The sequence below is a fragment of the Manis javanica genome, chromosome 4 (genome assembly GCF_040802235.1).
Source record: "Manis javanica isolate MJ-LG chromosome 4, MJ_LKY, whole genome shotgun sequence".
Classification (NCBI taxonomy): domain Eukaryota; kingdom Metazoa; phylum Chordata; class Mammalia; order Pholidota; family Manidae; genus Manis; species Manis javanica.
Genome location: NC_133159.1, coordinates 114,153,143 through 114,180,143, shown reverse-complemented (window position 1 = coordinate 114,180,143; position 27,001 = coordinate 114,153,143). Strand labels below are relative to the sequence as shown.

The following is a 27,001-nucleotide window of genomic DNA, read 5'->3' as shown; positions in this document are numbered from 1 at the left end:
ATACTTCTTCATCAATGATTTTGTTACCCTGAAATACAGTACATTTAGCAACAGCAGGATGAATGCTTAATTTTCCCCCCTTTTAAGACCAATTCTCAGAATAAAATTGTGAGTTGGTTTCCTAGCAGCCTCCAAACAGATGTGTGATTTGTGTGTGTGCACGTGTGTGTGTGTGAGCATACACTTGAAAAGTTTTAATTTTCTGTAGTTGCTTTTATTGTTCAAAGTGGCTCTTTTTAGCCAGCTGAGGACTCTAGTAGAAGTTTTCCTCAGTGTTCTGACATTTCTCCATGCATCTTTGAAAGCTTCCATTCTCTAGCTCAACATCTTGTTTCCTATTCTAGACCTAAAATTGGCTTTTGAATTAGGGAATGCTGGTGACTTTTAGTGGGAAACTTTTAGAGACCACAGTCTGGATGCTAGGGGCGCTCACTGCAACTGGAATAACATCTCTTGTGGACTGAGCTAGCAAAAATGAATTTGTAGAAATAAATAAGTCATAGTTTCATGGTATTGCCATTCTGAAAATTTTTGCTTAACTTAAAAATTTTTTATTTTTACATCTCTTTTCTCGTATATGGGAAGCTTGGCTCCTAAATACATTAACAGAATTAATTTATATAGTGTCAAAATAACAATACCTATGTCATTACCTATGTTATTACTAACAATATGTTTACTGGATACAGTTTAGGATTTCTTCTTCTTTTTCTCCTTAGGCTATATTATTGCATAAGGGAGGGTTAGTCAAAGTACTGTGTTTACTATTACTTGAAAACAATTCCATAAACAAGGTCCTTTATTTTGCTTTTGGAATTTTAGTGATTGTTTTGTTTTCACAAAACATTTACATGGTCCCATGGTCAACATTATAAGACAAAAGACATTTGCAAGGATCTGGCATCTGTCCCCTCCTGCTGGCCTCTCCCTCACCTGCAGGGAATAGTTTGTATTAGTTTGGCTTTCCCTCCGTCACTTCTGTTTGAAACACAGCAAGTGTCTGGACCATTTTTATACAACAGGTCGGGTGCGTGTTCTCCTGCACCTGCTCTTCCGCCTCAGACACATTCTGGAGCTCACTCCACTATCAAGGTGGAAACTGCCCTTCCTTTCTCCGCTGGGCTGTTCTCTGGGGCAGGGCTGCACCGCAGCTCCTTCCACCTGCCCCTGCTGAGGGACGCTGGGTGGGTGCCGAGACTAAAAGGTGTATGGGCAGTGCTGGGCCAGGATGTGAGCCCAGAGTGCGAGTTCCTGGCCACTTGCTGGGACTTGCTCCCCATGGTTCTTTCTCCTGCCCTGCACCTGGGACACTGAGGGCACAGCCTGCCCCTATGTCTTCCTCCTCTATGGCCATTGTAAACAGGTGTGTGGAGAGGCAGGAAGGCCAAGCATGGGCAGGAGATTGGGGCTGTCACTTAACCCTGTGGTGCCATGGCCCCCGCAGGTGTGACGTGAGGCTAGGACCTTCTGGATCTTTCGGAGGTGGGCAGCTGTGCCAGGTTAACAAAAGGCTTGTATTCTGGCTTCCAAAGTATGATTAGGGCTCCTCTGCTAGGCAACTAAAGGAAAGTCTTGGGTGCACCTCCAAATGGATGTGTGCACTCACAGCTGGTGGGAGTGTCAGGTGGGGAGGCAATGACAAGTGAGACCATCAGCCATGGCGAAAGGGCAGTACAGCTGTGAGAAGCCATTGGATGCTGTCCTGTGGGGCTGCTTCTGCATCTTGGAGGGGTGCCCAGCCAGGCATGGGGCTCCATGGACTGAGAGGGCCCTTTGGCCAGTTCGGGACAGGCCTCCCAGAGGAGCTGAGGAGGGCAGGGTGAGTTGGATGTCGGGAGGGGTGGGTGTCTTTGGGGCTCACCCTCGTCACTGAGCGTGCCAGCACTCAGTTTCCCTGGTGCCTCCAAGCCCTTGTTCACTTTCAGATGAAGCCCCTGGGCCAGCCCCACCGAGTCTCCCTGCAGGGCAGGTGGAAGCAGAGGAGAGGAGGTCAGGTCAGAAAGTCAGCACCAGTCACACTGGGTGGGAGGCCTGTGAGCTCTCATATGCTTGCTCATGCATGCGTTCATTCACGCAGGCCAGTGTCCGTGAGCTGCTTTCTCAGCAGCCTTGCGCTGGAGTCACCGTGAGGTGCAGAGGTGAGATGTTGTCTTGCTGTTAAGCTGGGCCCAGAATTCCTGGGGAGTGTGTGACAGGAGTCAGAGGAGGGAGAAGTCAAGGTGGGCCAGTTCCTGGGGGTGGGTTGCAGGTGGGGTCAAGGTAGGCCAGATTCAGTTCAGCAGGAGGAGCTGGAGACACAAACAGGAAGGCAGGAAGTCCACAGGAGTGCCTGTGTGTCTGGGCAGGGGGTGGACTATGTCATCTAAATAGAAAGAGAAGAGGGGCTTCACTGACCATCTCACTCTCAGCCTGTGGACCCCTTTGAAAAGCTCATGGAAACTGGCTCCTCAGCAAAGTTACAAACACAAAAGCATTTGGTCTTTGGCTTCACTTTTGGAATGTTCACTGAGCCCCCATGACATGCTCCAGGTACCCAGGCTGGGAACTGTAGACCAGACTGTGGTAGCATGACTGGTGAGGGACTTCAGGACCCCATGCCACAGTGGGCTTGGGACAGCTCAGCCATGGAGCATGCAGCTCGGGAGCAGGAGCCTTCAGTGGGCCAGGGTGGGGAGGGCCTGGTGGTGGCGTGGGCCTAGTGCCCACTGTGACCCAGGGCCTGTCTGTCCTCTCCTGGTCAGCATAGACTTTCTTCATCTGTGCTGTAGTGGTTCCACAAGGCCAATAGCCAGGCCTTCTGCACACCTCTCAGCTTCCACTCTCTTGTCCACACCAGAATGAAGACAAACAGCACAGCTACAGTTCAGACACACGCTCCTAGCATTTTGCATGTGCTAACTTGTTTAATCCTCACGGCAGTGCTATGAGGTAGTATATTATTAGCTCCATTTTAACAGGTGAGGAAACTGAGGCAGAGAGTGGAGAAATGGTGTTCCCTAGGTCACATAGCTAGTAAGTAGGGGAGCTCATATTTGTACCCTGAACCCAGTGCCTTTAGCCAGCGTGCTGTCCTGCCCCTGGGCACCAGAGTACATGCTCAACAGTTAGTCACTTAATGAATGTGAAGGAGCTTCTTCTCACTTCAGATGGAGTATATAAAAAATTTATCCTGCTGGCACTCACTTTAGGACATGTAGCAAATTTGAGAGGCAAAGAGGAGGATCTCTCTGGAGAAGGACCCCACCAAGGTGGAGAGAGAGCTCTCACGGCCTCTGCATGGGCTCTGATCATCTCCTGCCATGGCCCTTGCTTTTGTCCTGTGGACATCCGGGGAGGGGCTAGTGCTTGCAGAGAGGGAGCAGCCTTGGCTTTAGTTATCACTATTAAATTATATGTGTTATGGAAAACAAGCACCATTGATAGGCATTTTTTTCTTTCCGTTTTCTATCCAAAACACTCTACTGTCTAGAGCAATATCTGACCCATAGGAGATTCTCCAGGGTAGTTGGGTGGGTGAATGAGTGAATGGGTGTGTCGGTGGGTAAATGGCAGATGGGTGGATCGGTGGGTGGAGGGTGGGTGGGTTGAGTGGAAGGACATTTCTTAATAGCCTTCCAGAGCTGGGACTTTGTCTGGTCTATGGATGGGAGGTACTGAAAAGACATCCCAGATGTCCATCTCTCTGTCACTATGGCCTCACCCACATGCTTCCCAGTTGCTGTCCATCACATTCACCATGACCCCAGTGAGATGCTCAGTCACAGGATGCTTGGCAGGTCCTGGCTCTCCCTGGTTCTAATAGGTGCCACTGGATTGTGGCATGCTGAGTAAGGGTCTCCCAAGGGCATGCTTACTGGTATCTGGCCCTGAGCTGAGCACATTACATAGGTCTTATATAATACTGCAGCAGCTCTCTGTGGTAGGTATTGCTGGTATTTCAAGCAGAGAAAACGGCCCAAGAGCACATAGTCTGTAAAGATGGGCCCGGATCCCAGCCTGGGTCTGTGGAACCTGCAGCTATCAGGCCACTAAGCCTGGAAACGACCATGGTGCTTCACACAAGGAGTCCTAGGTGGAGGCTCATTGACATGACACATCACACACTCCCTTTGCACCTGTGGCCCCTGGCCTTAACCCAGCTGGACTCTGGTCTGTGTGGCAGGAACATGTCACCATGCAGTGCTACTGGCTCCTGGCTCTAACATATCACATTGTTTGGAGGACTTGCTCAAGGCAGATGCCTCCTTCCCTTGGACCCCAAGAGCTGTCACTGCAGTGAATGGAGGTGCCCATCTCAAGGGCATATAGTCCACTGGGCTGGCATGCCAGAATTATGAGGGTAACGCATGCCCAGCCTCGTGGCACAGGCACCTCACCTGCTCCTCCCCTCCCCATGGGCCTCCGGAACCCGTCAACTCACATGCGTGGAGACTGCTACCACTGGGTCACCTGGTCCTGCCCTGCGCAGGGGTGAGCTGTACAGCTATGGCCAGGGCTGCTGTGTAAGGGTGGCAGGTCCACTGGTGTCTCTTTGGCCAGATTTTTCACCTTGACTGGATGCCAAGATTTTAATGTGAAAACTCTGATGTTGAATTGTTGAGTCACATATTTTTTAAATCTGTGAGTTTGACCAAAACACATCTTGGGCTACCATTTAGGACCCCTGTCTGAGCCCAAGGATGCAGTCCCCAGGGATGCCAAGAGCAGAGCCCTGAAGGTCTGGGAAGAAGAGTATGCTCTGCCGAGAGCAGCAGGTACTCACTCAGGGCGCAGACCTTGGACTGCCCGCAAGGCCATACCTAGCACCAGCAGAGTGATCGGGTGGGATGCAGAGGCAAGATGCAGTCTGCTCTCGGAGCTGGTTCCCCCAGGATACAGGCACTGGTGGTGCCCCTCAGGCTGGGGAGGTGGGTAATGGAGCTATTGTCTTGCTCTCCGAGTGGTATGGCTGACTTGGTTGAGGTAACACACAATTAAGTGAAGTGCCTGCAGACAAACGGCTGTGGGGTGGCAGTCAGGGCTACAGTGGCATCCCTGATTTCCACCCGTTCCAGCATCTTCCCACTTCACCACCCTGCATCCAGTCTCTTCTGGCCCTGGCATAGAGCCTGTGGGAGAGCTGCAAAAAGGGAAAATGAATCAACATTTTGGAAGAAGAAGACTGCCCATTAGAGAGCTGAGCTCAGTGACCCCTGGCCGGGGGTGTGGGAAGGGCAGGGTTGCCAAGCATGGCAAACAGAAATAGAGCCCAGGTTGATTCAGGTTTCATAAACAACAGATGCAACATCGGGACGGCTTTGAATAAAGAGTATTTATTGTTTATCTGAAACTTGTGTGGGGGACCTGTGTTTATCTGGCAGCCCCAAGGAGAGGGAACTTGAGCATGGGGTAGGGGAGGGTTGGCAAGACCAGCAAAGCCAAGAGCAATGCCAGCAGGTCATCTGGTCATCCTGTCGCGGACGCCCCTGCCTGCCGCCCGCACGACTGTGGCTGCATGCTCACCAAGCCTGCCCCTTGTGGCCAGCCCCAGTGCTTGTGGCCCTGCTTCCCGCCCTTCAGTGGGTGAAGTGTGCAGCGTGGCACCTGGGTGAGGCAAGTGGAGCGGCCAGGCAAGGAGGGAAATTAACCTCAGATCCAGCAAGGCCACGGGCTGCACATTTATTGATTGCCTTGAAATAACAATCCAGTCTAGTACAGACCAACCCAAAGGCAGGTGTAGTTACTCATGTGGTTGACCATTTCCTTTCCTGCTCAGCCTGCCTTTTGTTATTAGATTGTCTAGAAAGTGGTTTATCACCCCACCATTTCCCAGGTGAAGGGGCAGGTGTGGGGAGGGCTGTCTGGGAGGCTACGGAGGGCAGTGTTTGGAGGAAAGATGATCCATTGTCCCTAGAACAGCAGAGGCCGGTTGGAGGGCCCAGCCTGGGGGTCCAGAGGCCTGCGTGCTCACCTGGCTCTTCTGAACCCTCCTCGGTTTGCTTGGCTGAAGAATGGGCCCCCCAGACGTGCTGTGACTACAGCCGTGGGAGGACCAGGGGGCTCTGGACTGGGGTCTGGACAGCCAGGGTCAGGCATCCTTGGACTCATGTAGTGAGGCCATTAAAAGGATGGGCTCAGGACAGGTGGTATCACGTGAGGAAGAGGCCACCAGGGTTTGTGACACTGGTGGCTGTTGGCATCTGTCCCTGTCAGATTCAACAAGGCCTGGATTCTTTAAATTAGCTTTATTGAGGCATAGTGTCCACACAGTAAAGTGTACACGTTTTACGTGTACAGTTCAATGAGTCTCGACAAATGCATTTCCTTCAGAGTGTCCTCTCACGTCCCTCCTTGTCCCAGCCCACTGCTCTGGCTTCTGTCACCGTCGGGGATTCTGCCCATCCTAGAATTTCATGTAAATGGAAGCAGGCAGAAGGCAGTCTTGGGTTTGGCCCTGTAAGCTCAGTATAGAGTCAGTGACAACCATCCCTTTGCACAGTGGGGTGTTCGTCCATGCATTCCGTTTAATGGGGCAGGGCCACCATTGGGAGGGCAGACGCTGCCTGCTCCCACTGCCCCTCATTTTACATCTGGGAAGACAGTTCTAGAAAGACTGGCCTCTCCAGGCCTGGGTCCATACCCAGAGGTCACAGGCCCCTCAGGTGTAAGGATGCAACACCTTATGTCACTTCTAACAGATTTCAGTGTCCTTTTGCAAGCATTATTCCCTCGACTGGCATGAAAAAAATCAATTGGCTTTAAAGCTCTACTTCAAAGTCACACACTAGGAGCAAGGTGTAGAGGAGACACTGTTCAAAAACCACCTGGGCTAATTAGGAGGGTGGGAAGAGGGGCCTCCCGGGACAGAAGGACACTGGGTTAGGAACCCGCAGGGCTGTGCCACTCCTCTTCCCCGCTGTGTGACCCCACCAGTCACTTCTGTGCTTCCTCATATGCAAATGGACCTAATTATCACCCACCCCCCGGTTTGTTTTGAGGGTTAAGTGAGCTCAGGTAACAGCACTTGGAATTAGGAGATGCTCAGTGGATGGTCATTGTGATTTTTGTTGTTGGCGTCTGGGCACCCCCAGGGCTCTTGGCCCTCGCTGGCTCTGTCCCTCCCCCTGGAGACCCCTCTGCCTGGACAGCCTCCCGCCTTGTGGCTTGGATCTCGGTCCATGTCTGATGTCAGGCCGTTTCTTCTCGCCAAGGGCACTTGCATCCACTTTTCTGATGGGCAGTCACTCTGAAAGGACCCATCTTTAGGCCTGGGTCTGTTCTCCTCCGTCCTGCTGTTTGGAGGGTGACTGTCTGCAAGGGGACTGCCAGAGCGGCCCTTCCCCGGCCACACAACCTGTCCTGGAATCCAGCCACCCCTGACACTCTCCTGATTTAGTGCAAGCCTGGCCAGTTCTTGTGCTGCAGGGACAGGTGCACATGGACGGAAACTCAACTCCATGTATTATCCTGCTAGACCCTGAACTCCCTGACGGCAAGCCTGGCTGGCCCTTTGCTCTTTTGTGGAGCCTCAGCTGTACCTGGCACCATGTCAGGCACACAGCATAGGCCCTGGAGGACAGCTAAATGGTTACAGGGTTTCTGTGTGGGGTGATAGAAATGCTCTGGAATTAGCCCCTGGTTGATGGTTGCACAAGTAAAAGTCACTTTGAATTTTATCTCAAAAACTTTTATCTCAAAAACTCTGGGGCTGCGTCTGCAGGGTGCTGAGTGTTCACAGCCCCTTGGCTGCCCACCCCTTCCTCTTTCAGCGTAAGGACTGAGCTTCCTGCAGGGCCAGCCATGTTGACCCCAGGAGCCACACAAAGGGCTTGTTTGCCCTCCGGGCAAAGTGAGCAGGTGCCCTCGGTGGACCTGGGGTCGGGAGAAGGTTCAGGAGCCAACTCACTCACTTTTCCTTCTGTAGACTTCCGCCTGCACCCACCTCTCCCTGATGATTAATCCCAGGCAGGTCCCTTTGGGAACCAGAGAAGGGTGGCAAACAGGATCATGGCTGAACCGTATGGAGATGGTGGCCCCATCAGGACCACAGGGTGAGGTGGCGGGACTTGGAGATCCTCCCTATATCGCATCTATATACACACTCATGTTTGGGGCCTAAATGGGAGGCTGGCTCGTGTGATCAGAGTGGAGCCGCCCTGACCACCAGCCGTTCCCCCTGCAACACCCAGATGTGTATTTGCCATCTTGCGTGGCGCCTGTGCAGGGGAGCTGGGTGGCGGGGTCAGCAGAGGCTGGAAGGGCTGTTGCTTTGCTCCCCTGCTAGCTGTGGAAGTTGAGACTCTAGGTATGTTTTAAAAAAATAAGGATTCTGTGGCTAAAAATGGAAAGTTTGAAAGTGTGTGCCTTGGGAGCACTGGGGAAGGAGGGCTGAGGGTCGAGTTGCCCCTTCTTGTCTCCAACCCCTGACACCAAGGGTGGGTGCTGGGCCTGTGTTCCCACTGGAGCTGCTGGCGGCCTTTGGCAGCCCCTCTGTCTGCTTCTGGCAGCTCCTGCTACTGTCCTGTCTGCGTCTGGGATTATGCATAATGCTGCACTGGCGCGAGAAAGGCCCAGAGGCTGATCAGAGCCCCGCCCTGCCTGGGGATAGGCTAGGATGCCGGAGGTGCCCCTTCTGCTTCTGGATGTGTTTGTTAGGTTTGGTCCAAGCAGTTGCTTCCAGAAGGACCTCATGGTCCACCCAGGCCAGACTAGGCAAGTTCAGAAACCCCAGTGGAGCTGGGCTGAGACCCACAGGGCAGCTGCCCCCAGGTAATTTGCCCTCTTCGGAGTCAGGGGCTTCAGAGCCACAGAGCACGGAGACCTGCTCCATACCTCCACTTTGCCTGGCGTCCCTGCATCAAACCTCTTATGTTGCATTCTTCTCTCTTCCCTGCCGTTTAGGTTGCGAGATGGGAACAGAAAACCCGCAAGCTGAGCAAGGCCTTCGGCTCCCCCTACCTGGCCTGCTACTCCCTGGGGGGTGCTATTCTGCTCCTGAACATCCTGCGCTCACACTGGTAAGCCCCACCCAGGCTGGCCCCAAGTAAGGTCCATTCTCCCTGTGAGAAGCAGACACCGGAGGTAAAGGGGTGGCCGCTGCGGTGGGATCAGGGGTCCATCAAGATGTGGGAACCCTGTGTCTGAATGCACATGGAGCTCTGCTCTCCAAGGCCTTGTGCCACAGCAGGCCACCGCTTCTCTCTCTCGGCCATTAGACTCCTATCTGCAGGGAAGCCCTCGTGACCTCAGGACAGGGACAGTGTGAAACGCCTGGGGTCCAGGCACAGAGCAGCAGAGTGGCCTCCAAGCTCACATCCCCGGCCTCTGGCACGTAGACAAAGCTGCTGTAGGGTCCCCTCCAGCAAATACCTTTGAGGACTGGGCTGCACCAGGCTCCCGCTGGTATCAGTGAGCTGCTCAGTCCATCTCTGGACTTGAATGTTACCTTTCTGCCCTCAAAGAGAAAGGCTGGAGGGGGTGAACTTGTTTTAAATGATGAAGCACTGCCTGCATGCCCCAGGAGTAAACCCTTCTGCTCAGTGTGAGCCTGGCCGCTGTGCCTGGGGTGCAGGCCATGGAGCAGGGAGCATGAGACCCTGCCCAGCACAGCCACCCCAGAGCCTTGGTTCCCACTTGCTTGGGTTCTGTGAACCACGTTGGGTAGCATGTGCTCATGGACTGAATGTGGCCCGTGCGGTGCTTTGAGAACGGAGAAATGACATGAGCCAGTTCCAGTCTCTGATCTGTCATGGCAGACTAGACGCTGTGGTGGCCCTGGCCCCACGTGGTTGTGGGTGGGTGGCTTTCCACATTTCCTACATCCATTGGGTGAGGAGGGGAAGCGTGTGCTTGGTGCCCACCCCTGGCCCATGGGAAGGGGGCCTCTGTCAGGGAATGGATGTTGGCCGGACCCCTCACACTCACACACACACACACACACACACACACACACACACAGGTGTGGCCTGGCCTCCCCTCTGTGCCACGGCCCCTTGGCCACACACCCTTGCTGTCTTCCCTCTGTCCAGGCTCGGCCTTTCTGTGGATGACGGGAGGGAATGTGCCGCAGGGGCCCTGCCCAGGCCAGCCTTCCCTTGGGCCTCGGACTCCAGGCCTTTGCTTCTTGGCTGTGCAGGCTGCCTGTCATCTCCGTACTTTCTGCTTTGGGCCAGGATGGATATCTCGAGGGACTTGGTCATCAGAGAGGACAAGGCCCATGGCACTTGCCTTGGGTTGAGTGACATGAAGCCACTTCTCCAGAGAGGCCTTATTCACTGCACAAAGGGGAAGGGCTTGGCTTGAGGCCCTGCCTAGGCCTCCAGGCCTGCACGGCCTGCATGCTGCCCAGCTACCAGGGTCTCCAGCTCCAAGGCAGTATCTTTACACTTGTGGTCTCCAGGCAGAGAGGTGTCCCACTGTAGAGATGAAAAAAGTGAGGCTCGGCAGGAAGCAATGGTCTCTGTGAGATTTTGCAGCTCATAGAGCGTAGTGTGGGCTGGCAATTGGTTGGCTTCAGGCCGGACAGCAGCTCAGGGAGAAAAGATTGGATTCACTTGGGCCAAGGACCCTGGGCAGGGCTCCTGGAGTAGGAAGTCCAGGAGAGGGGGATGGTCCCCTTTGCCCACCCTTGTCTTGTGGAGTGTCCCTCCTCACTTTGGAGGCTCTGCGCTACCATCGGCTGAGCAGAAGTCAGTAGGATGTCTGAGCCTAAACTGGGAGCCTGGCCCCCCTCAGCAGGCGGGGAGCCTGTGCTCTGCAAGCACCACCCTGGGCCACCCTCGGTACCCCAGGACACACTTCCAGGCTGGGAGAGAGGGGTCACTGGGGTGAGACTCGGGAAGTATAGAGGGCTGGAAAGAGCTTGTGCACCCGCACCAGTCCCAGAGTGTGCAGGGACCATGCCAAGGCCTGCACATGCCAGGAGAGGGCTCGAGCCCCACAGCCCTCAGCCCGGAGTCGCAGGATGGACCGGGTGTCCAGAGCACCTGCCAGTGCCCCAGGTTGCTCCCATTGATTGCTGAGCATCAGGTGAGGGCACCCACCCTGGCACCCACAGCCACAGCAGCCCTACAGCACAGGTTTCTGAGCCCACACATCAGATGGGGGCCAAGGCTCGTGAGCAGTTGAGCCAGAGACAGACCTGGTGTCCCAGTTATGCAGGCCCTTCTCTGGGTCTCGGTGCTGAGTTCTGGTTTCCTGCCCGTCCCTCTCTCTGGAATGGAGCCTCTGGCTTCCCACTTGGCTCAAGCCAGAAACTGTGGAGAGGCACCTTGATGGTCTCCCGTTAGTTCAGCCCAGCGCACAGCGGGAGTCCACTCTTTCCCCCACTCGCCTCCCTGGGCCATGCAGCAGTGTGCCCGCTCCGCACAGGACCTGTCAGAATGTGGATCACATCGTGTCGTCCCCGCCCCCTTCTCACTGTGGAAGGGGCAGCACCCAGGCCCCAGCCATTCAGCTCCCATCCCCTTGGCAGGGCCCCTGACTCTTCCTCCCATCTCCCTCAGGTCTGGCCTTTCCTCTGAGTTAGCTCTTGGCACCCACAGTGCCTCCAGAGAGCTGTGTAAGCTCAAGAAGCTGTGTAAGCTCTGTCCTTTGAGCAGTTTATCTGCCCTGGCCCAGAGGCGATTGGCGAGCGCTCAGGCTGAATGTGGAGTGGACCAAGCCTGCACCGGAGCCAGCTGACCCCAGGCCTTGGAGAGAGAGAGAGAGAAGGGGGTCCTGGGACGGCTTGGAGGCTCCCATGAAGTCCCTACACACTGGGGCCTGCTCTGGGTGTGTACATACCTCACCCTGCCCTCCTGTGTCATGGCCTCACTCCTGCTATGGCCACAGTGCCACCACAGTGCCAGGCATGCAGCCACATCTGGCACTCCCCCCCACCACACTCTCCCACAGGGACGTGGCTGCCTGGGGTCCAGGGAAGAAGGGGCTGCCCAACAGGCCTGCGTCCCTCCTGCTCCCCATGGCCCACTGCAGCCTCCCGGCCTCATGTCCTTAGCCAACCAGCAGGAGAAGCCCCTCCTGGCAGGGCCGGCACAGGCGGGTGCTGGCCGTGGCCCTCACTGGTCTCTGGCAGCAGCAAGGCGTCCTCCTGTCCTTAAGGATCTGTGGCCTGCTGGCCCTGGTGAGCAGGGATGCAGGCTGGAGGGGCAGTGGAGTGTGACGGCCTGCGGTGCGCATGGGGCCTCTTCCTGCTGCCCAGAGAGGAGGTTGTCCTCTGAGCCTGCCAGCCTCCTCTGCTCAGCTGATGATAGGTTTAAATGTGACCTACTTGGCAGGAATGGTGCTTGGGGGTGCATGTACTCTCCCTCTGTCGGCCTGGTCTGTCCCCCCACCCTAGAACCTCTGTTCCCATTTCTTGGTGCCCTTCGGGAGACCATCTCTCCTTAAACCCTGTGCATGAGTTACCTGTGCATGTGATCAGCCATTGGCGGGGCTCGCTTGGCAGAACTGGGTGGAGGCCGTTCTGGAGCCACAGATGGGGGTCTGTCTCTCCCACCCCCTCCCACCCTCTGTCACCACTGTGTAGGTTGCAGGTGTGGTGCACCTCTCTCCTAACCAGCTGTTTCCAGCTCCTGCTACTCTTGGCCTTGTAGCAGGTGTGTAGTGGCCCAGGTTGCTTGGCCAAATCCTGACCCATGTGTGACCTGGGCCAAAGGGACTCCTGTAAAATGGGGGGCCCCTAGTAAACCGTCTGTGCACCTGGCCTGGCTGGACACTGGGCTGGGTGTGGGGTGGCCAGTGGAGGTTAGATTGGATAACATTCCTGGGTCACTTGCTTATTTGTTTGCTCATATGTTATATTTTTTAGATTCCACAGTGAGGGAAATCATTTGGTACTTGTCTGTCTCTGCCTGGCTTATTTCACTTAGCATAATACCCTCTAGCTCTGTCCATGTTGTTCTCAATGGCAAATACTCCTTTTTTTGGCTGAATAATATTCTATTGTGCATATGCACTGCATCTTCTTTATCCACTCATCAGACTCACAGACGCAGAGAAGAGACCGGTGGTTGCCAGGGGGAGAGGGATGGGGTGAAATAGGTGAGGGGATAAAGAGGCACAAAATCTTCATTTTTATGGGGGGGGGTGTAAAATCTTTTAAAAATTATTTTTATTTTTATTTTATTCTTTTATTAAGGTATCATTGATATATACTCTTATGAAGGTTTCACATGAAAAACAATGTGGTTTACTACATTCACCCATATTATCAAATCCTCCCCATAACCCATTGAAGTCATTGTTCTTCAGTTTAACAAGAAGTACAAAATCTTAATTATACTATAAAGTAGTCACGGGGAAGAAAGTACAGCAGAGGGAATATAGTCAATAATTCTGTAACATCTGTGTGGTGACACATGGTGACCACATTTACCATGGTGAGCATTGAACAGTGCAGATAAGTGTCGAATCACTATGTTGTACATCTGAAACTGATACGATATTGTCTATAAACTATATGTCAATAAAAGAAAAAAGATATCCGTGGGGTCAGGCAGCACCTGGGATCCTATAGGAAAGGGAGCCGGGGAGTGAGTTGACGCATCAGGTCGGTTCCCTGTTTGCAAGGGGCCGCTCTGCCTTCCCGAGCTGCCCTCACTCGGCCTGCACCGCTCTGAGCACCGCTCTGAGCGGACCGCTTTGGACTTGCACAGGGAAGCGCGCCAGGACCAGTGAGGGTGGGGGTGGAGGAGGGCGTCCCCTCCAGGCCCCAGAGAAAGTGGCTGGCGGCAGGCCTCTGTGAGGTCGGGCTGTGAGCCCTCGCTCAGGTGGGCTGTTGGTGCTGCCTTGCCGCCAGGGGGTCCCTGCTCAGTTACCCTCTGAAAATTTGGCTGGCAGGGAGGCCACCGCAGCCTCTGCCTGGTTCCACTGGCCCCACCCGGCCTGCAGGCCCTCAGACCTTCCCACCCCTCTGAGGGAATGGACGAGAGCGTGGGCCTGGGCCATCTGAGGTGGCCCTTTCTCCCTGGCTGCCACTGAAGAGGCATGTAAAGTTCCTGGAATGTTAACCTCTTCAGGATACAGGACCTGCTGCCCTTTCCCTTAAAATAACATATTGTTTCAACTTGGGGACTTCTTGAGTTTTTGGCTTCCTGAATCCAAGAGGTAAGAGAAGAAGCTTTGAATCGGTTTGTCCTTGGCCAGGCATCCACTGGGCCGGAACCCTGCAGCCCCCGCCCAGCCCACTGGCTCCTAGTGGGTTGGAGCCTGGTGTGGAGTCCCTGCCCTGCACATGGGCTGTGCCTGAGGTGGTGGCTGGGTGGGGCTGGGGGTGGTGGAGGGGTGAGGCAAGGGAGGCTGGGCCTTCCTTGGGTTGAAGTGAGGCCTCCCCATGACCCTGACACAGCCCTGTGTGGCTGGTCCCGGCAGAGGGCTTCGACAAGTCCCTTTTGCCCTCCACTCGGGTTGGACTGGTTCAGACGTTAGCCAGCTGGGCCTCAAATGCCAAACTCCGCCACCACCTGCCTTTTTACGTCCCATGTGCTCCTCTCGGGACCTCTTATATGAGGAATCACACAGTATTTGCCCGTTTGTGTCTGGCGTACTTCACTGAGCAGAGTCCTCGAGGTTCATCCACTACAGGTGACAGGTTTGCTCTCTTTTTTCATCCTCTCATGTGCAGCAGCACACAGGTACATGGCCATCACATTAGACACCTTCAGCTTACAGAAAGCGGTATGTCAGCTACAATTGGTAAAAAATAAAAGCAATTTGAATGTTTTTTAAAAAGGAATGCCCTTTTTAAGGCTGGATAATAGTCTACTACATGGGTAAACCACGTTTTATTTATCCACTCACCTGTGGCTGGACAGGCAGGCTGCTTCTACGTTTGGGCTGTGACTAAAGCCGCTGGGAACATGCTTGTGTTAATATCTCATGGAACCCCTGCATTTGGGTCTTCTGGGTATATACCTAGAAATGGGATTGCAGGATCCGGTAGTGATTTTATGTTTAATTTTTTAAGGAACTGCCAAACTGTTTCCCATAGTGGCTGCTCTGTTTTACGTTCCCACCAGCAGTGAAGAAGGTTCCAGTTTATCTGCCTCGTCACCGGCACCATTACTGTGTCCTCCCGATTGTTCTGTGACGGGGGTGAGGCAGAACCTAGCCGTGGTCTGGGTCTGTGGGTCCCTAGTGATTAGTGGCATCTCACTGCCCTTTGAGAAACCCTTGTTCAACTCTTGGTGCAGTTTTAAGATCAGGTTTGTTGTCACTGTTGAGTCACGTACATGGTGATATTTAAACTGTTCTTAAGTATCTACATCATGTCCTAGGCTTTGCCTCTTGGCTTACAGAGCTGAAAATATTTACTGTCTGGCCTTTTGAGGAAAAGTTTGCTGATCACTGGACTAGTAAATGACTAAGGCCCCTTGTAGCGTGATCAGATCTGTATTTTATGACTATCTGTGTCAGGTGTCAGCAAACTTTTTCTATAAAGGACCAGATAGTGAATGTTTTTTACTCTGCAGGCCATACAGTCTCTGTCACAACTAAGAGAGACAGCATGTGAGCAAATGAATATGACCAGGTCCCATTGAAATTTTATTTAAAAGAATAGCCAGTGGGCCAGATTCAGCCTCAGGTTACCGTTTGCCAGCCCCTGCCATCCGTGAAAGGAAGGTCCTGCCAGTGTCCATGTGCACCTGGTGGACAACATCCAGGAAGCACAAAGGGAAACGGAGTTAGAGCAGCCTGGGGGAGGTGCAGGCCCTCTGGGTCAGCCTAAGCTCTGCTCCTGATGGGGGCTGGCCTGGAGCAGGTCACAGCGTCTCTCAACCTCCTGGCTGTGGAATGGAGCAGGAGCTCCTGTCCCCTCTCAGAAGGGGTCGCCTGACTAACTAGCCAGCTCCTCACTCAGTGTGTGGTACATGCGGGGATCCAGGTAGAGCAGCTGTGGCCCTTGGGAGCCATTGTACAGGTGGGTAGATGTGGTCAGACCTCCATGGTGGGCAAGTCCCTGTGGCTGCATGAAGGGAGCTGGGAGGAGAGGGTGAAGGACAGACCACTGAGCTGGATTTGGCACCTCCTCCTGCACAGTTTGCGAGCAGGAGGTGAAAAGCTGCAGTGCCCCTGGTCCCCAGGCAGGGTCCCTTCTTCCTCCTCCAGCCCCAGCGCAGCCCAGCCCAACGTGTACACACCAGCAAAGAACTCCTTGGTTTATTCCTGCGTGACCTGGAGAGGTGCCCCCATGCCAGTGCGCAGCCTTTTACAGGCGGGAGCCCCCAGCTCCTCCACTCAGCTCTCTCTGTGTGGGTGAGGGTTTGGGTCTGGCCTGCTCATGCCTCCTGGGCTGTGGCCTTTCTCTTGGCTGAACTGGCCACTGAACTTCTGGGAGGAGAGAAGGATGCATATGGGTATGGCTGGCCTTCTTTTCTGCCCTTCAGGGCCAGCAGACAGTGAAGGCAGAGGCGCGTTTTCCCTTCTCTTGGCCCTTCCCAGGTTTGCCCTTCCTTCTACCAGCTGGGGGATGGTGGTGGGTGGGCATCGGGGAGGGGCCGTGAGAATCCTGCTCCTGCACATAGGCTCCTGCCCTCATCCTGCACGGCCCTCTGCTTGGTTCCTAGGGGTGGTCTTGTGTGTGTGGTAAAATACACATAACAGAAAAGGTACCATTTTAGCCATTTTAAAATATACAGTTCAGTGACATTAACATACAATGTTGTGCAACCACTTTTGTCTAGTTACAGAACTTTCTACCCCCGCACAACCCTGCTTTTGATAAGCAGTCACCCTACCTTCACCCCCCAGGCCCTGGAAAACAATGTGCTTTCTGTTCCTATGATTTGCCTGTAGTGGGCATTTCCAGTGTATCTGTTCTTATTTCCCTGGAAGCCACGACGTCCACGAGGGGGGGCGGCGTGGCGGCTGTGGGTTGGCAGAGCTCACGCAGAGTGAAGGGGCCCAGACCGTGTGCTATCGGAGCCCTGGGCCTGGCTGTCGGCTCAGGGCTGCAGGCCACAAGCAGGGCTGAGCTGGGTGCCTGGTGTGTAGCTGGGGCACTCCAGCAGGGCTCTCCCCCACCTGCCTCCACTCAGGGTTCCAGGATTTCAGGGGAGCAGAGCACGGACAGCGTCAAGTCACACTGGTGACCGAAAGCTCAATCCAAGTTTAAAAATAGAACCCGAGACAAACAGATGAACCCCCAGTGCAGAGTATTTCCAAAGGAAATTGCCTCCTATTTATTCTGTTACGGAGTGTGTGGCCCACAGAGCCCATGTCCCTCTGCTGATCTTCCACGTGGAATGGACTGTGCTTTCCTGGCTTAGCGGAGGAGCTGGAACACCAGAGATGGCCTGATTGGGACTGGGCCGCGCCGTGCCCATACCCCTGTGCTGGTGTTCCCAGCACATGCGAGGCCAGGCGGAGCCCCAAAGGGCCTTCCCAGGTTTCTCTGCTGACCTGTTTCTGGCCCGGGTGCTTTTCTAGGAGCGGGTGATGAGGGAGCTTGGAAAAGGGCTCCCCACTTGCGCCATGGGGGGAATGGGAAAGGAGCCGCAGGTGGACGGGGCACAGGGCAGCCACAGGGTGCTTCAGGGCTCCTGCCCCAGCATTGGCCCTAGATCCCCTCCGTCAGGCATCTCCATCTGCTTCTAACCAGAAGCCTTTTCCTGTGGAGCCATCCCCCAGAGAAGCTGCTGCGGGCAGCACTCGGGTAAGAGGGCTCCTGTTTCCTCTGCCAGCGTGTGTACTTGCCAGGCGGCTTCTGGCAGAGGAGCCCAGTGCCCACGGAGTTGGAAGCCGAGGCCCCACTGGACCCTGGTGGGTTCTCTGGAGCACCATGCCCAGGTCCTGTCGGGGCTCCACTGCTACTGGGGTGGCCTGCAGGGTCCCCCTGCTGTGCCCTTCCCCAGTAGGGACTCCCTACCTCCAGAGGAAACATTCCAGACCTTACCACAGGCCCCTTTCAAACATCTCCTGCCCAGCCCAGCTGTTCCTTTTTGGAATGCTCTCCCTGCCCTGTCCTGTTCCCTGGCAGATTTCTTCCATCTCAGCTCAGACTGAGCCTCCCCAGTGCCTTCTGGGCTCAGTTTACTCCTCTGTCCTTCCCACTGTCCTGTTGGCAGAGCCCTGGGCTTACCGGTGTGCACACAGCTCCCCGGCAGCAGCTCTATGCAGGCAGACGGGACAGGTACCGTCACCATCGTTCAGAGGGGACCACAGGCCAGGGCACCCTCTCTGAAACCAGGAGCCCACAGTGCTTTCATTGGGCTATCTGGGGTGCTCCCCTCAAGAACCAGTGGGTATCCTGGGCTGTGGGCAGCCTAGGGCTGGTCAGAGGGTGTCTGGTGCACCTCTTAGCCCTAGGTTTGGGAACTGGGGGTGAGCCCTGGCAGGGAGGATCAGGTGCCAGAACTATGTTTAGGTAGGTAGAGCCTAGAGGCTGGGCCCTGGAGGTGTCATCCCAGCCCACAAGAACACAGAGGCCTGAGTGTGTGTGTTGCTATCCAACTCCCAGCCCCCACCACAGACACACTGTGCTGTGTGGTCCCTAAGGCAGTGGCTGCCACGGAGCCAGGGGCCTGCAGGCCAGCCCCACCATGAGTATGCAGTCCGCCTTGCCAGGGCCCACACCTTCTCCATCCCACTCACCCCATCTGCGGACTGGAACAGGTAGGGAGGGTGCTGATGCTGCCTGCCAGAGCTGCTTCTCTGTGGCCTCATCTGCCGGGTCTACAGGTGTGCCTGGTCACGGGGCTGCCAAGATTCACCAGAAAATCAGATGAGGGCATGGAGGTGTGGGGCATGGCTGTCATTCTGGTACAACACTGGGTGTGCTTGACCCTGAGCCAGTCCCAGCAGCTCAGCCTGGAGCTGCAGGGTGACCCTGGCCTGGGCAGCAGGAAGGCAGAGGGTCATGGTGGCAGTGCCCAGGGTGCCCAACACATGAGTGCCACTGTTTGACGGGTCACCATGCAGGCCTCTGCCCACCATGTTGTGTTTGCTGTTCGTTCAAAGACCCTTCTCCCTTCCTCACTGTCCCGCCTTCTCCACTCTGTGTGTGTTGAGGGGCTGTTGCTTTTCCTCCAGCTGATGACTAAGTAACCCATCTGCCTGCCGTATGCTGGGTGCCAGGGAGATGCTCCAAGGAGATGCAGCCTTTGTTCTCCAAGAGCTGAGATAGTTGCGGGAGGTGCTCCGGGGAGGTGGCTGTTAGTCTAACATGAGGATAGTTTTACCACAGTCTGAATTTACCCATGGAATGAATGAATGAGGATCATGAGTTTGTTCTCCTTGAAAGAGCCTGGCAGTAGTTAATTTGTGATGGATGGATGGGACGGATGGATGGGTGGATGGGTGGGTGGATGGATGGATGGGTAGATGGGTGGGTGGGTGGATGGGTGGATGGGTGGACAGGTGGATGGCTGGGTGGATGGCTGGGTGGGTGGGATGGCTGGCTGGATGGATGGGTGCGTGGATGGGTGGATAGGTGGATGGATGGATGGATGGATGGGTGGGTGGGTGGATGGATGGGTGGATAGGTGGGTGTGTGGATGGGTGGATGGATGGATGGGTGGGTGGATGGCTGGCTGAATGGGTGGGTGGGTGGATGGGTGGATGGATGGGTGGATAGGTGGGTGCGTGGATGGGTGGCTGGCTGGCTGTATGGGTGGGTGGATGGGTGGATGGTTGGGTGGGTGGATGGATGGATGGGTGGATGGATGGGTGGGTGGGTGGGTGGATGGCTGGCTGTATGGGTGGGTGGGTGGATGGGGGTTGGATGGGTGGATGGATGGGTGGATGGTTGGGTGGGTGGGTGGATGGATAGGTAGATGGATGGATGGGTGGATGGGTGGATGGATGGATGGATGGATGGGTGGATGGATGGGTGGATGGGTGGGTGGATGGATGGATGGATGGGTGGGTGGATGGATGGGTGGATGGTGGTGGACAGACTGCTAGATGGAGGACAGAGGGGTAGGTGGATGGATGGATGAGTGGGCAAATGAGTAGATGGATGGGTAGTTAGGTGGGTGGTGACTAGTGACCTGCCCTGCTGGGAGGCACCTGGTACACAGTGAGTACCAGTCACTGCCCTGCACGAGGCAGGAGACCTCCCTGTCTCTTCTGGGTGTTGTGATTCCAGAGGAATGAGAAGTGTGTTTGTGGTACATGCATGCAGTTGCTCCCCACCCACACACAGTTTCCCTTGAGTGTGTCCCTCCCTCCAGTGCTAGTTCCTGCTAATGAGGCAGACCTGAGCCCAGTCACTTTGCCCCACCTGCCCCAGGTCCTCCTGTCTCAAGTAGCCAGTTGGAGAACCTCAATCTCAACCTCTACCCACTAGCACAGTCACCACCTTTTGGCCAACTCCTTTGCCTTTTAACAAGAATTTCAATGGCCTGGCCTCAAAAGGAGCCTGCTGGGGGCATTTCAGTGGTGGAAGGATATACCTGGCCCCTGAGGTGCCACCTGGGACGGGACAGCCCTGCACAGGGGCTGTAGAGGCAGAGAAGGGGCAGAACGTGCCTTGGGCTTCTTGGTGCTGAGTCCATAAGCGCATGTGGACACGCCGGCCCTGGGCCCAGCTACTAACTGGGCAAGAGTCAGGGTCTACATGCTGCTGGCCTTTGGGCTGAATCCAGACTGCTGTCATGCCCAGAGTCTAAAATGGTTGTCATTAATTGCCTGTTTTTAAAAACATAGGATATTTCACATACAGGCCAGGATTTCTGGCTTCTCAAAAAATAAACACATCTAGCAGGCCTGGGTCCCCCTCTGGCCACTTGCCTTGTTGAAGCAGGAGCTGGTGTTGCAGGACAGTCCGCCTGGGGCAGGAAGGTGCTCTCTAGGCGCCCTGCAGACCGCCTCACTGTTGGTTTCACCTGCCTGGCCCCAGCAGGCACTGAGTTTGAGACCCATGGCTGCTCTGGGGGCCACCTGGGGGATGGGGAGGGAAGGGCAGGGTGGCGCTTTCTCCATGGCAGTGACCTCCTGTCTCCCCTTCCCGGCCCTGCAGCTTCACACTGGCCATGCTGAGCCAGCCCAAGATGGAAAGCCTGGATAACCCCACAGCCCACTGCGTGGCCCTCATGCTCCTGGGAGTGGGCAGCACACTCGTGCTCTCCAGCTTCTTGGCACTGGGCTTCACCGGGACCTTCCTAGGTAAGAGTCGGAGGGCTGAGGCCCTTCAGCAGAGCCCCCTGGATCCAGGGGAGGAGCAGGGCTGGGTGCTGGCCTGCCCCCAGCCTGTGGCACCTGCGGGGGGAGCCCTGGGAACCCAGCTGCCTCCTTGCTCTGCCACCCATGTCAGTGTGGGGCATCTTTCCTCCTGCAGGCCGCGGCTTGCCCGGGTTAGCTTGAGGAGCTGGGTTCTCGTAGCTCATCTAGCTGGCTGGCTGCTGGCTAGGTGAGGTTCCATTTGCTGGCATGGGTCTGGAGCTGGCGAGGGCTTGGGGAAGCTGTCCCTTCTCTGCATTTCCCACCATCTGCAGCTCTGGTACTTTTGGGCCCAGTGCTGACCCAGCCAGTCAGCCTCATGAAGCTCAGGGAAGAAAGCAGCTGGGAGAGGCCACCAGGGCAAGGCAGCCTTGGGGACAGGGGAGGGAAGGAGGAGGCAGCCACTGCCTGCAGGGGGAGCCCCTCCCAGCAAGCAGGTGGCACCTGGGAGGTGCCTGGCTCTCTGTTGGGCTGGGGTGGGGGCCAAGAACAGGGAACGGTGGGAATCAGGGGCGGGTGTCACAGAGCCAGAGGTGAGGGCGCTGTGGGGAGGCGGCTGGGACCAGTGGGAGGGGTGCTGTGCCCTTGGCTCGGGTCCTCTGAAGTGCCGCAGGGGCCCTGCAGGTGGAGTGGGGAGCTGGGAGGGGCTGGTGGAGCCCCAGGCAGCATGGGGGCTGTGCCTGGTCAGGCCTGCATGGGCAGAATCATCTGAGGAGCAACTGTGGGTGGAGGTCAGTGGGAAGGAGTCTAAGAATACCAGCTCCCACCCCAGAGGAAATGGCCTAGAAATGTGCGGGCCCCTGGGCTCTGATGTAGGGCACTGCAGCTACTTCCCTCCCATGAGTCAGCCCCAAAGCAGGTTTCTGTGCCACCCGCCTCCAGGCCTGCTGCCCATTTCCTGCCTCCCGTGGCCCTGGGCAGCTCCCAGCCCCCAGCCTCTTTGTCCCCAGACAAGGGGTGACGCAGCCCCGTCCAGCATCTCCTGCTTGAGGCTGCCCCACTTCTGCCTGATGAAGCTCCAGGGGAGTTCTGGGGAGAGAAGGCTGGGTGGGCAGCAGCCTGGTAGGCCTGGGGCACCTGTGCCGGACTCTGTGTCTGTGTCCGCACCTCTCAGAGTGGCCATATTTTGGGGGGTAGGTGACTGGTGGTCTGGTGCAGGCCATGGTGGTCACTCTCCACGGTGACTGCTGCCCCCGGCTGGCTGCGGGTGGGAAAGTGGCAATCCCAGGGCTGTCCCCCTGCGGCTGGAGGAGGAGCAGAGCAGCCCCTCAGTCCCTAGGGGAGGAACTTGCTGAGGCTGTATACTGGGTGAGGAGAGAGGAGAGGGAGGCAGAACAGCGAGTGGCAGGCAGGCCTGCTTAGGTGGCGGAGTAGGGAAGGGTCTCCCTCAGGAGGTGGTGGGAGCCGATGCAGAAATGGCAAAGGAGGAACGCCTCCCGGGCCAGAGGGAAAGCACAGAGCAGGGCAGCGGCCTCTGAGGTGCCATGCCTGAGGGCAGGGGGGCCTGCCCCTGGGGTGCCCCAGCTCGGAGTGCTGTAGGCCAGCTCCCGCTTGCCCACGCCGGCCCTGGGCCCCTCCGTCAGTAGTGGTGTGGTTGGGATGTGACCCTGCGGCCCTGCCTGGCCCACAGGTGATTACTTCGGGATCCTCAAGGAGGCGAGAGTGACCACGTTCCCGTTCAGCGTCCTGGACAACCCCATGTACTGGGGCAGCACAGCCAACTACCTGGGTTGGGCCCTCATGTGAGTACCGCCCGCTGCTTTCCTTGGGGCCCAGGCTCCCCTCGCCTTGTGACATCCTGGAGCGGGAGTTTGGCAAGCTGTCCGGCGCAGGCAGGCTCCGGGCTGCAGGAGGGAAGCAGGAGGGAAGCAGGAAAACACGGGGCAGGCGGCACACAGCTCCTCGTTTATGGATGCTGAGATTGGGATCTTATATCATCTTCACAATGTGGTGTTCTTATTGCTTTTTTTAAGACCATTTAAAAATGTAAAAGCCATTCTTGGCCCGTAGGCTGCTGACCTGCGCCAGAACATCAGGGCTGGGCAGCCCCGAGCAGTCGGCTCCCACACACTGCAGGGGCAGCAGACTCAGCCCCAGTGGCCGCAGCCCGTCAGGGCGCTGGTCTGTGCCTGTGCCCAGGCTGCCAAGGCCCTCATCCCACAGGAAGCTACCCCAGGTCCCATGGGAGGGCGTGGGCCCCAGCCTGGCTGCTGCCTGCCTCAGCCAGGGATGGCTGCTAACTAGTGACCCCCAGCGCTCAGCCCTCACCTTCTCACTGTTCAGAGACCCCCAGTCAGGGAGGCGGCAGAGGGCCTGTGGGCTCTGGACTTCACACGCCCCTCCAGAGCGCTTCCCATTTGTCCCTTTTCTGTATTAGGACTCCTTGCATAGAAAGCTTTTTCTGTAGAAAGTGTTCTGCTTTTACTGAACACTCGAAAACCACTTGCCTAGAATGTTCCAGGTGCTCCCAGAGACCATAAAGGGCCCAAAGGAATGACTCTCAGTGGGATGCCAGGTGTGGGATGCTTGCTCCTGCCCTCCCCTTGGAGGTAGCTCGGATGGCACATCAGACTTCGGGGGGCAGAGCTAGAGGCAGCCCTGTGGGTCTGGCTGGGACCCTGCCCCAGCCCCCTTCCAGATCAGACAGCCCCCTCCCACTTGCCTTCCAGCCTGGCCCCCTTTGCCTGGACTTGGGCAGTGGGATTCCTGGAGGCCCCCACCTTCCCATTAGCTCAGGTGAGGAGCCCGTCCCCGAGGAGACAAGCCCTGCTGCCACCCAGGGTCAGGCACGGGGGCCACTTTGGACTTGTTTCTTCCTCTGCACAGTGGGATGGTCGTCTCCATACAGGGTTTTAAGGATGTTAAGATCAAGGGTGTGACAATATTTTGAAAGTGAGGAAGTCTCTGTGGCCAGAGCCCTGGTCCCTGGGCCCCGCGGGAGCTAGCTGGCAGCAGGTGCATCCGCCTCTTCCTGGCACCTGTGTGCGTGGTTTGTGGTAGAGGGAGGCTCTGCTTGCTCTAGAAAACCACACTAGGGCCAGTGAGCAAAGCTCCAGGAGGACAGACTTCATTTCAGCCCCAGACGGTCTCTGGCCTTGACATCTCCATGTGGCAGTGGTGAGGGGCAAGAGGCCCACTCCACCCTGGAGGCTGATGCGAATGGAGCCCAGAGAATGCATGTAGGGGCTTCATGAAGTCTTTGCTGTCCTACTTGGAGCTTCTGGACAGACAGTGTAAGGCCCTGGCAGGGAAGGGGCAGGGTAGAGGATATGCACGGGGAGTACGTGCCCTGGGGACACAGATCCCACCTGGGCCCCTGTTCCCTCCAGCTCCATGAGCTGCTCCCTGCCCAGCTGCCTACAGGGCACAGCCCCTAGGGAGCCCCGGTCCAGGGGTAACTATAGAGAAGATGGGGACAGCTGGATGGCAGGCACACTGGGTCCCTCTGTGCAGCAGCAAGCGGCAGAGAGCCAGTGAAGGGGCCGCGAGGCCCTCCACCTGGCTTTCCACCTGAGACCATTTCTAGAAAACAGCCCGAGAACATCACCACTGGGGCAGGGGTAGCATTTTTGTCCCCTGGAACATCATGTTGTGCAGAAAAGGACACACTTGGCACTCGGGTAATCCTGAAATTCCTTCCCGGATTCACTCCTGCTATGCTGAGTTCCTAGCTGCAGGCTGGAGACAGAAGAGGGGTCACGGGCCCACCCTGGACACAAGCCAGCCTGAATGGGCATCAGTGAGCTGGGCAATGGGTCAGGACCCAGAAGGCAGGGGCCCTGGTCCAAGAGAGAAAGCCAGTCTGGAAGGAGCTGCCTGGCGCGACTTGGTGGGCTGCAGCACGCTGGGAGGAGCCCGTGGCCTGACAGTGTGTCCTCTCTGCAGGCACGCCAGCCCCACTGGCCTGCTGCTGACTGCGGTTGTGGCCCTCATCTACATGACCGCCCTGCTGTTTGAGGAGTAAGTAGGTGCCACCTCAGGCATGGGGCCAGGGCTGCTGTCTGACGTCTGAGCTGGCCTGCCTCTCCCTTCAGGGCCTTTCTAGTGACCAGGCAGCTTGGGCCGGGCTGCCTGTCAGCTAGGCCACACCATGTCACTCTCAAAGTGGTGGAGAGGAAGCTTAGAGTGGGCAAAGTGGGGCCTGCGGGCCAGACAGGCAGTGTCGAGACTGCCCTGGGCCCTCCTGGTCCTGATACCCTCAATCTGTCCACACTCGGGTGGGGGGCCTGGGGTGATGGCAGGGCCCCCAAGACCTGCTGACCGGAGCCTCTATCTACCCCTCAGGCCTTTCACTGCTGAGATCTACCGGCAGAAAGCCTCCCAGTCCTACAGGAGACACTGACTGGGCCTGCAGCCACTCTGCTGAGGGCCTGCCACCTGCCAGCCTGCCAGGATGCCAAGCCCTGTGATGGGAGATGGGCGCCGGCCACAGCTCGGAGCTCGTGAGGGTGTGGGCCGCTCCAGCCACTGTCCTGGGGGTCTGAACATGCTGTTGTGTGGCTACTGAGCCCCCTTACCTGCTGCCCCCACCACATCCCAAATCACTAATAAAGGCGCCCTGACCCTAGTGTGGCCTCCAGGCCTCTCTCCACCCAGCTGGGGAAGGAGTGGGCCAGAGGCTCGGCTGGGGCACTCCTGAGGCTAGGCCGCTCCTCACTGGAGCCTCACAGCCAAGGCGGGCAGTGCAGCCACACACGGCAGGGAGGGGTCCTGCCCAGACATGGCCTCCTGTGCTGCCCACCTCACTCCTGCCCTGGCAAGCCCACCACCCGGTGGCCTGACACCCCCACATGCCAAGTGGTTCCTGGCTCCCATGAGCTGCCGTCCAGGGAAAATGACCAGAGAGTGAAAAATAGTATGCCAAACATTTAAAAAATGACATGAAAGTACTGGTGGGCGTGGGAGCCCATGTTAGCTGTGGTGGTGGGGAGGGGTCTCGTAGTGGGGAGGGGTCATGTAGTGGGAAGGCACAGTGGCGGGACAGCAGGGCTCCCTCCTCCAAATTTGCAGTCCTTGAGCCTGCAGGGATAGGGAGGGACCACAGACACTTGGCCTGCCTCTACTTTGGCCACCCTGCACTGGCTGTGTCTCCTGATTGTCACACAGGCTGGGGGCACCCATTTGGCAGCAGAGGGTGTGGGGCTCAGAAACTGGGTGACTTGTCCAGGGGCACACGAGTATGACAGCATGTGAACTGGAACCCAGCTCAGTCCCACCGAGCCACACCTCCTCTCCCTCTGGGTGGATGAGTCGGAGGAGAGGTGGGGGCTCTGGCGCCAGCAAGGAGGGCCTCCTGGCTGGGACCAGAGGACCTGGGCCCAGCACTTGTCCCGCCCTGCTCCTCAGGCTGAACTCAGCTTCTCTGGTTACGGCTGACATTTCTCTCCTAACCCTTCATGGACCACGTGCCACCTCAAGGAACAGGCCGCATGACCATTTGGGGCCTACAGGTCCAGCCTGACCACGGAGCTGTATGAGCAGGACTGGCTCCTCCTCCTGGCTCCAGCCTTTACTGCTCAAGCACCCAGCCCTCCAAGGACACAGGATCAGCCTCTCCCTCATGTGAGCTGGGAGCCTGGGGTGAGCCCAGAGTCCCTTGTGCTGCAGCTCGTAGAGCCTCGGTCTCCATGTGAATGGCCATCAGTCAGGCCTGCTGCATGCACATGGCAGCCTTTCAGGCAGCACCGGCTGGGCCTCCTCCATCTCCCGTGGGGCTCCGTGAGGCTTTCTCTTTCACTTCTGGAATCCAGAGTCTGTCTCAGGGCTTGAGAGGCCACAAGAGGTATCTAGTCTGATATTAATGCTTCACTCCCTGTCTCTCTGCTTGCATACCCCCAGGAACAGGGAACTCACTCCTCCA

At 56.6% G+C, this 27,001-nt stretch overlaps 1 protein-coding gene across 6 annotated transcripts in view; it reads left to right on the top strand.

The window, feature by feature from the left end:
- PEMT (phosphatidylethanolamine N-methyltransferase) overlaps positions 1-25,708 on the top strand; it is an 84,199-nt gene extending 58,491 nt beyond the window's left edge. For 5 of the 6 annotated variants that reach the window (XM_037019681.2, XM_017673136.2, XM_017673132.3 and 2 more), the window contains exons 3-7: positions 8,881-8,996; positions 20,942-21,087; positions 22,772-22,883; positions 25,027-25,101; positions 25,426-25,708. In XM_037019681.2, the coding sequence (XP_036875576.1) occupies positions 8,881-8,996; positions 20,942-21,087; positions 22,772-22,883; positions 25,027-25,101; positions 25,426-25,483 (507 nt within the window). In that variant the 3' untranslated portion in view covers positions 25,484-25,708. The remainder of the gene's footprint in view (positions 1-8,880; positions 8,997-20,941; positions 21,088-22,771; positions 22,884-25,026; positions 25,102-25,425) is intronic. The other variant, XM_017673134.3, reaches the window with a different exon arrangement.
- Positions 25,709-27,001: the final 1,293 nt, after the last annotated feature.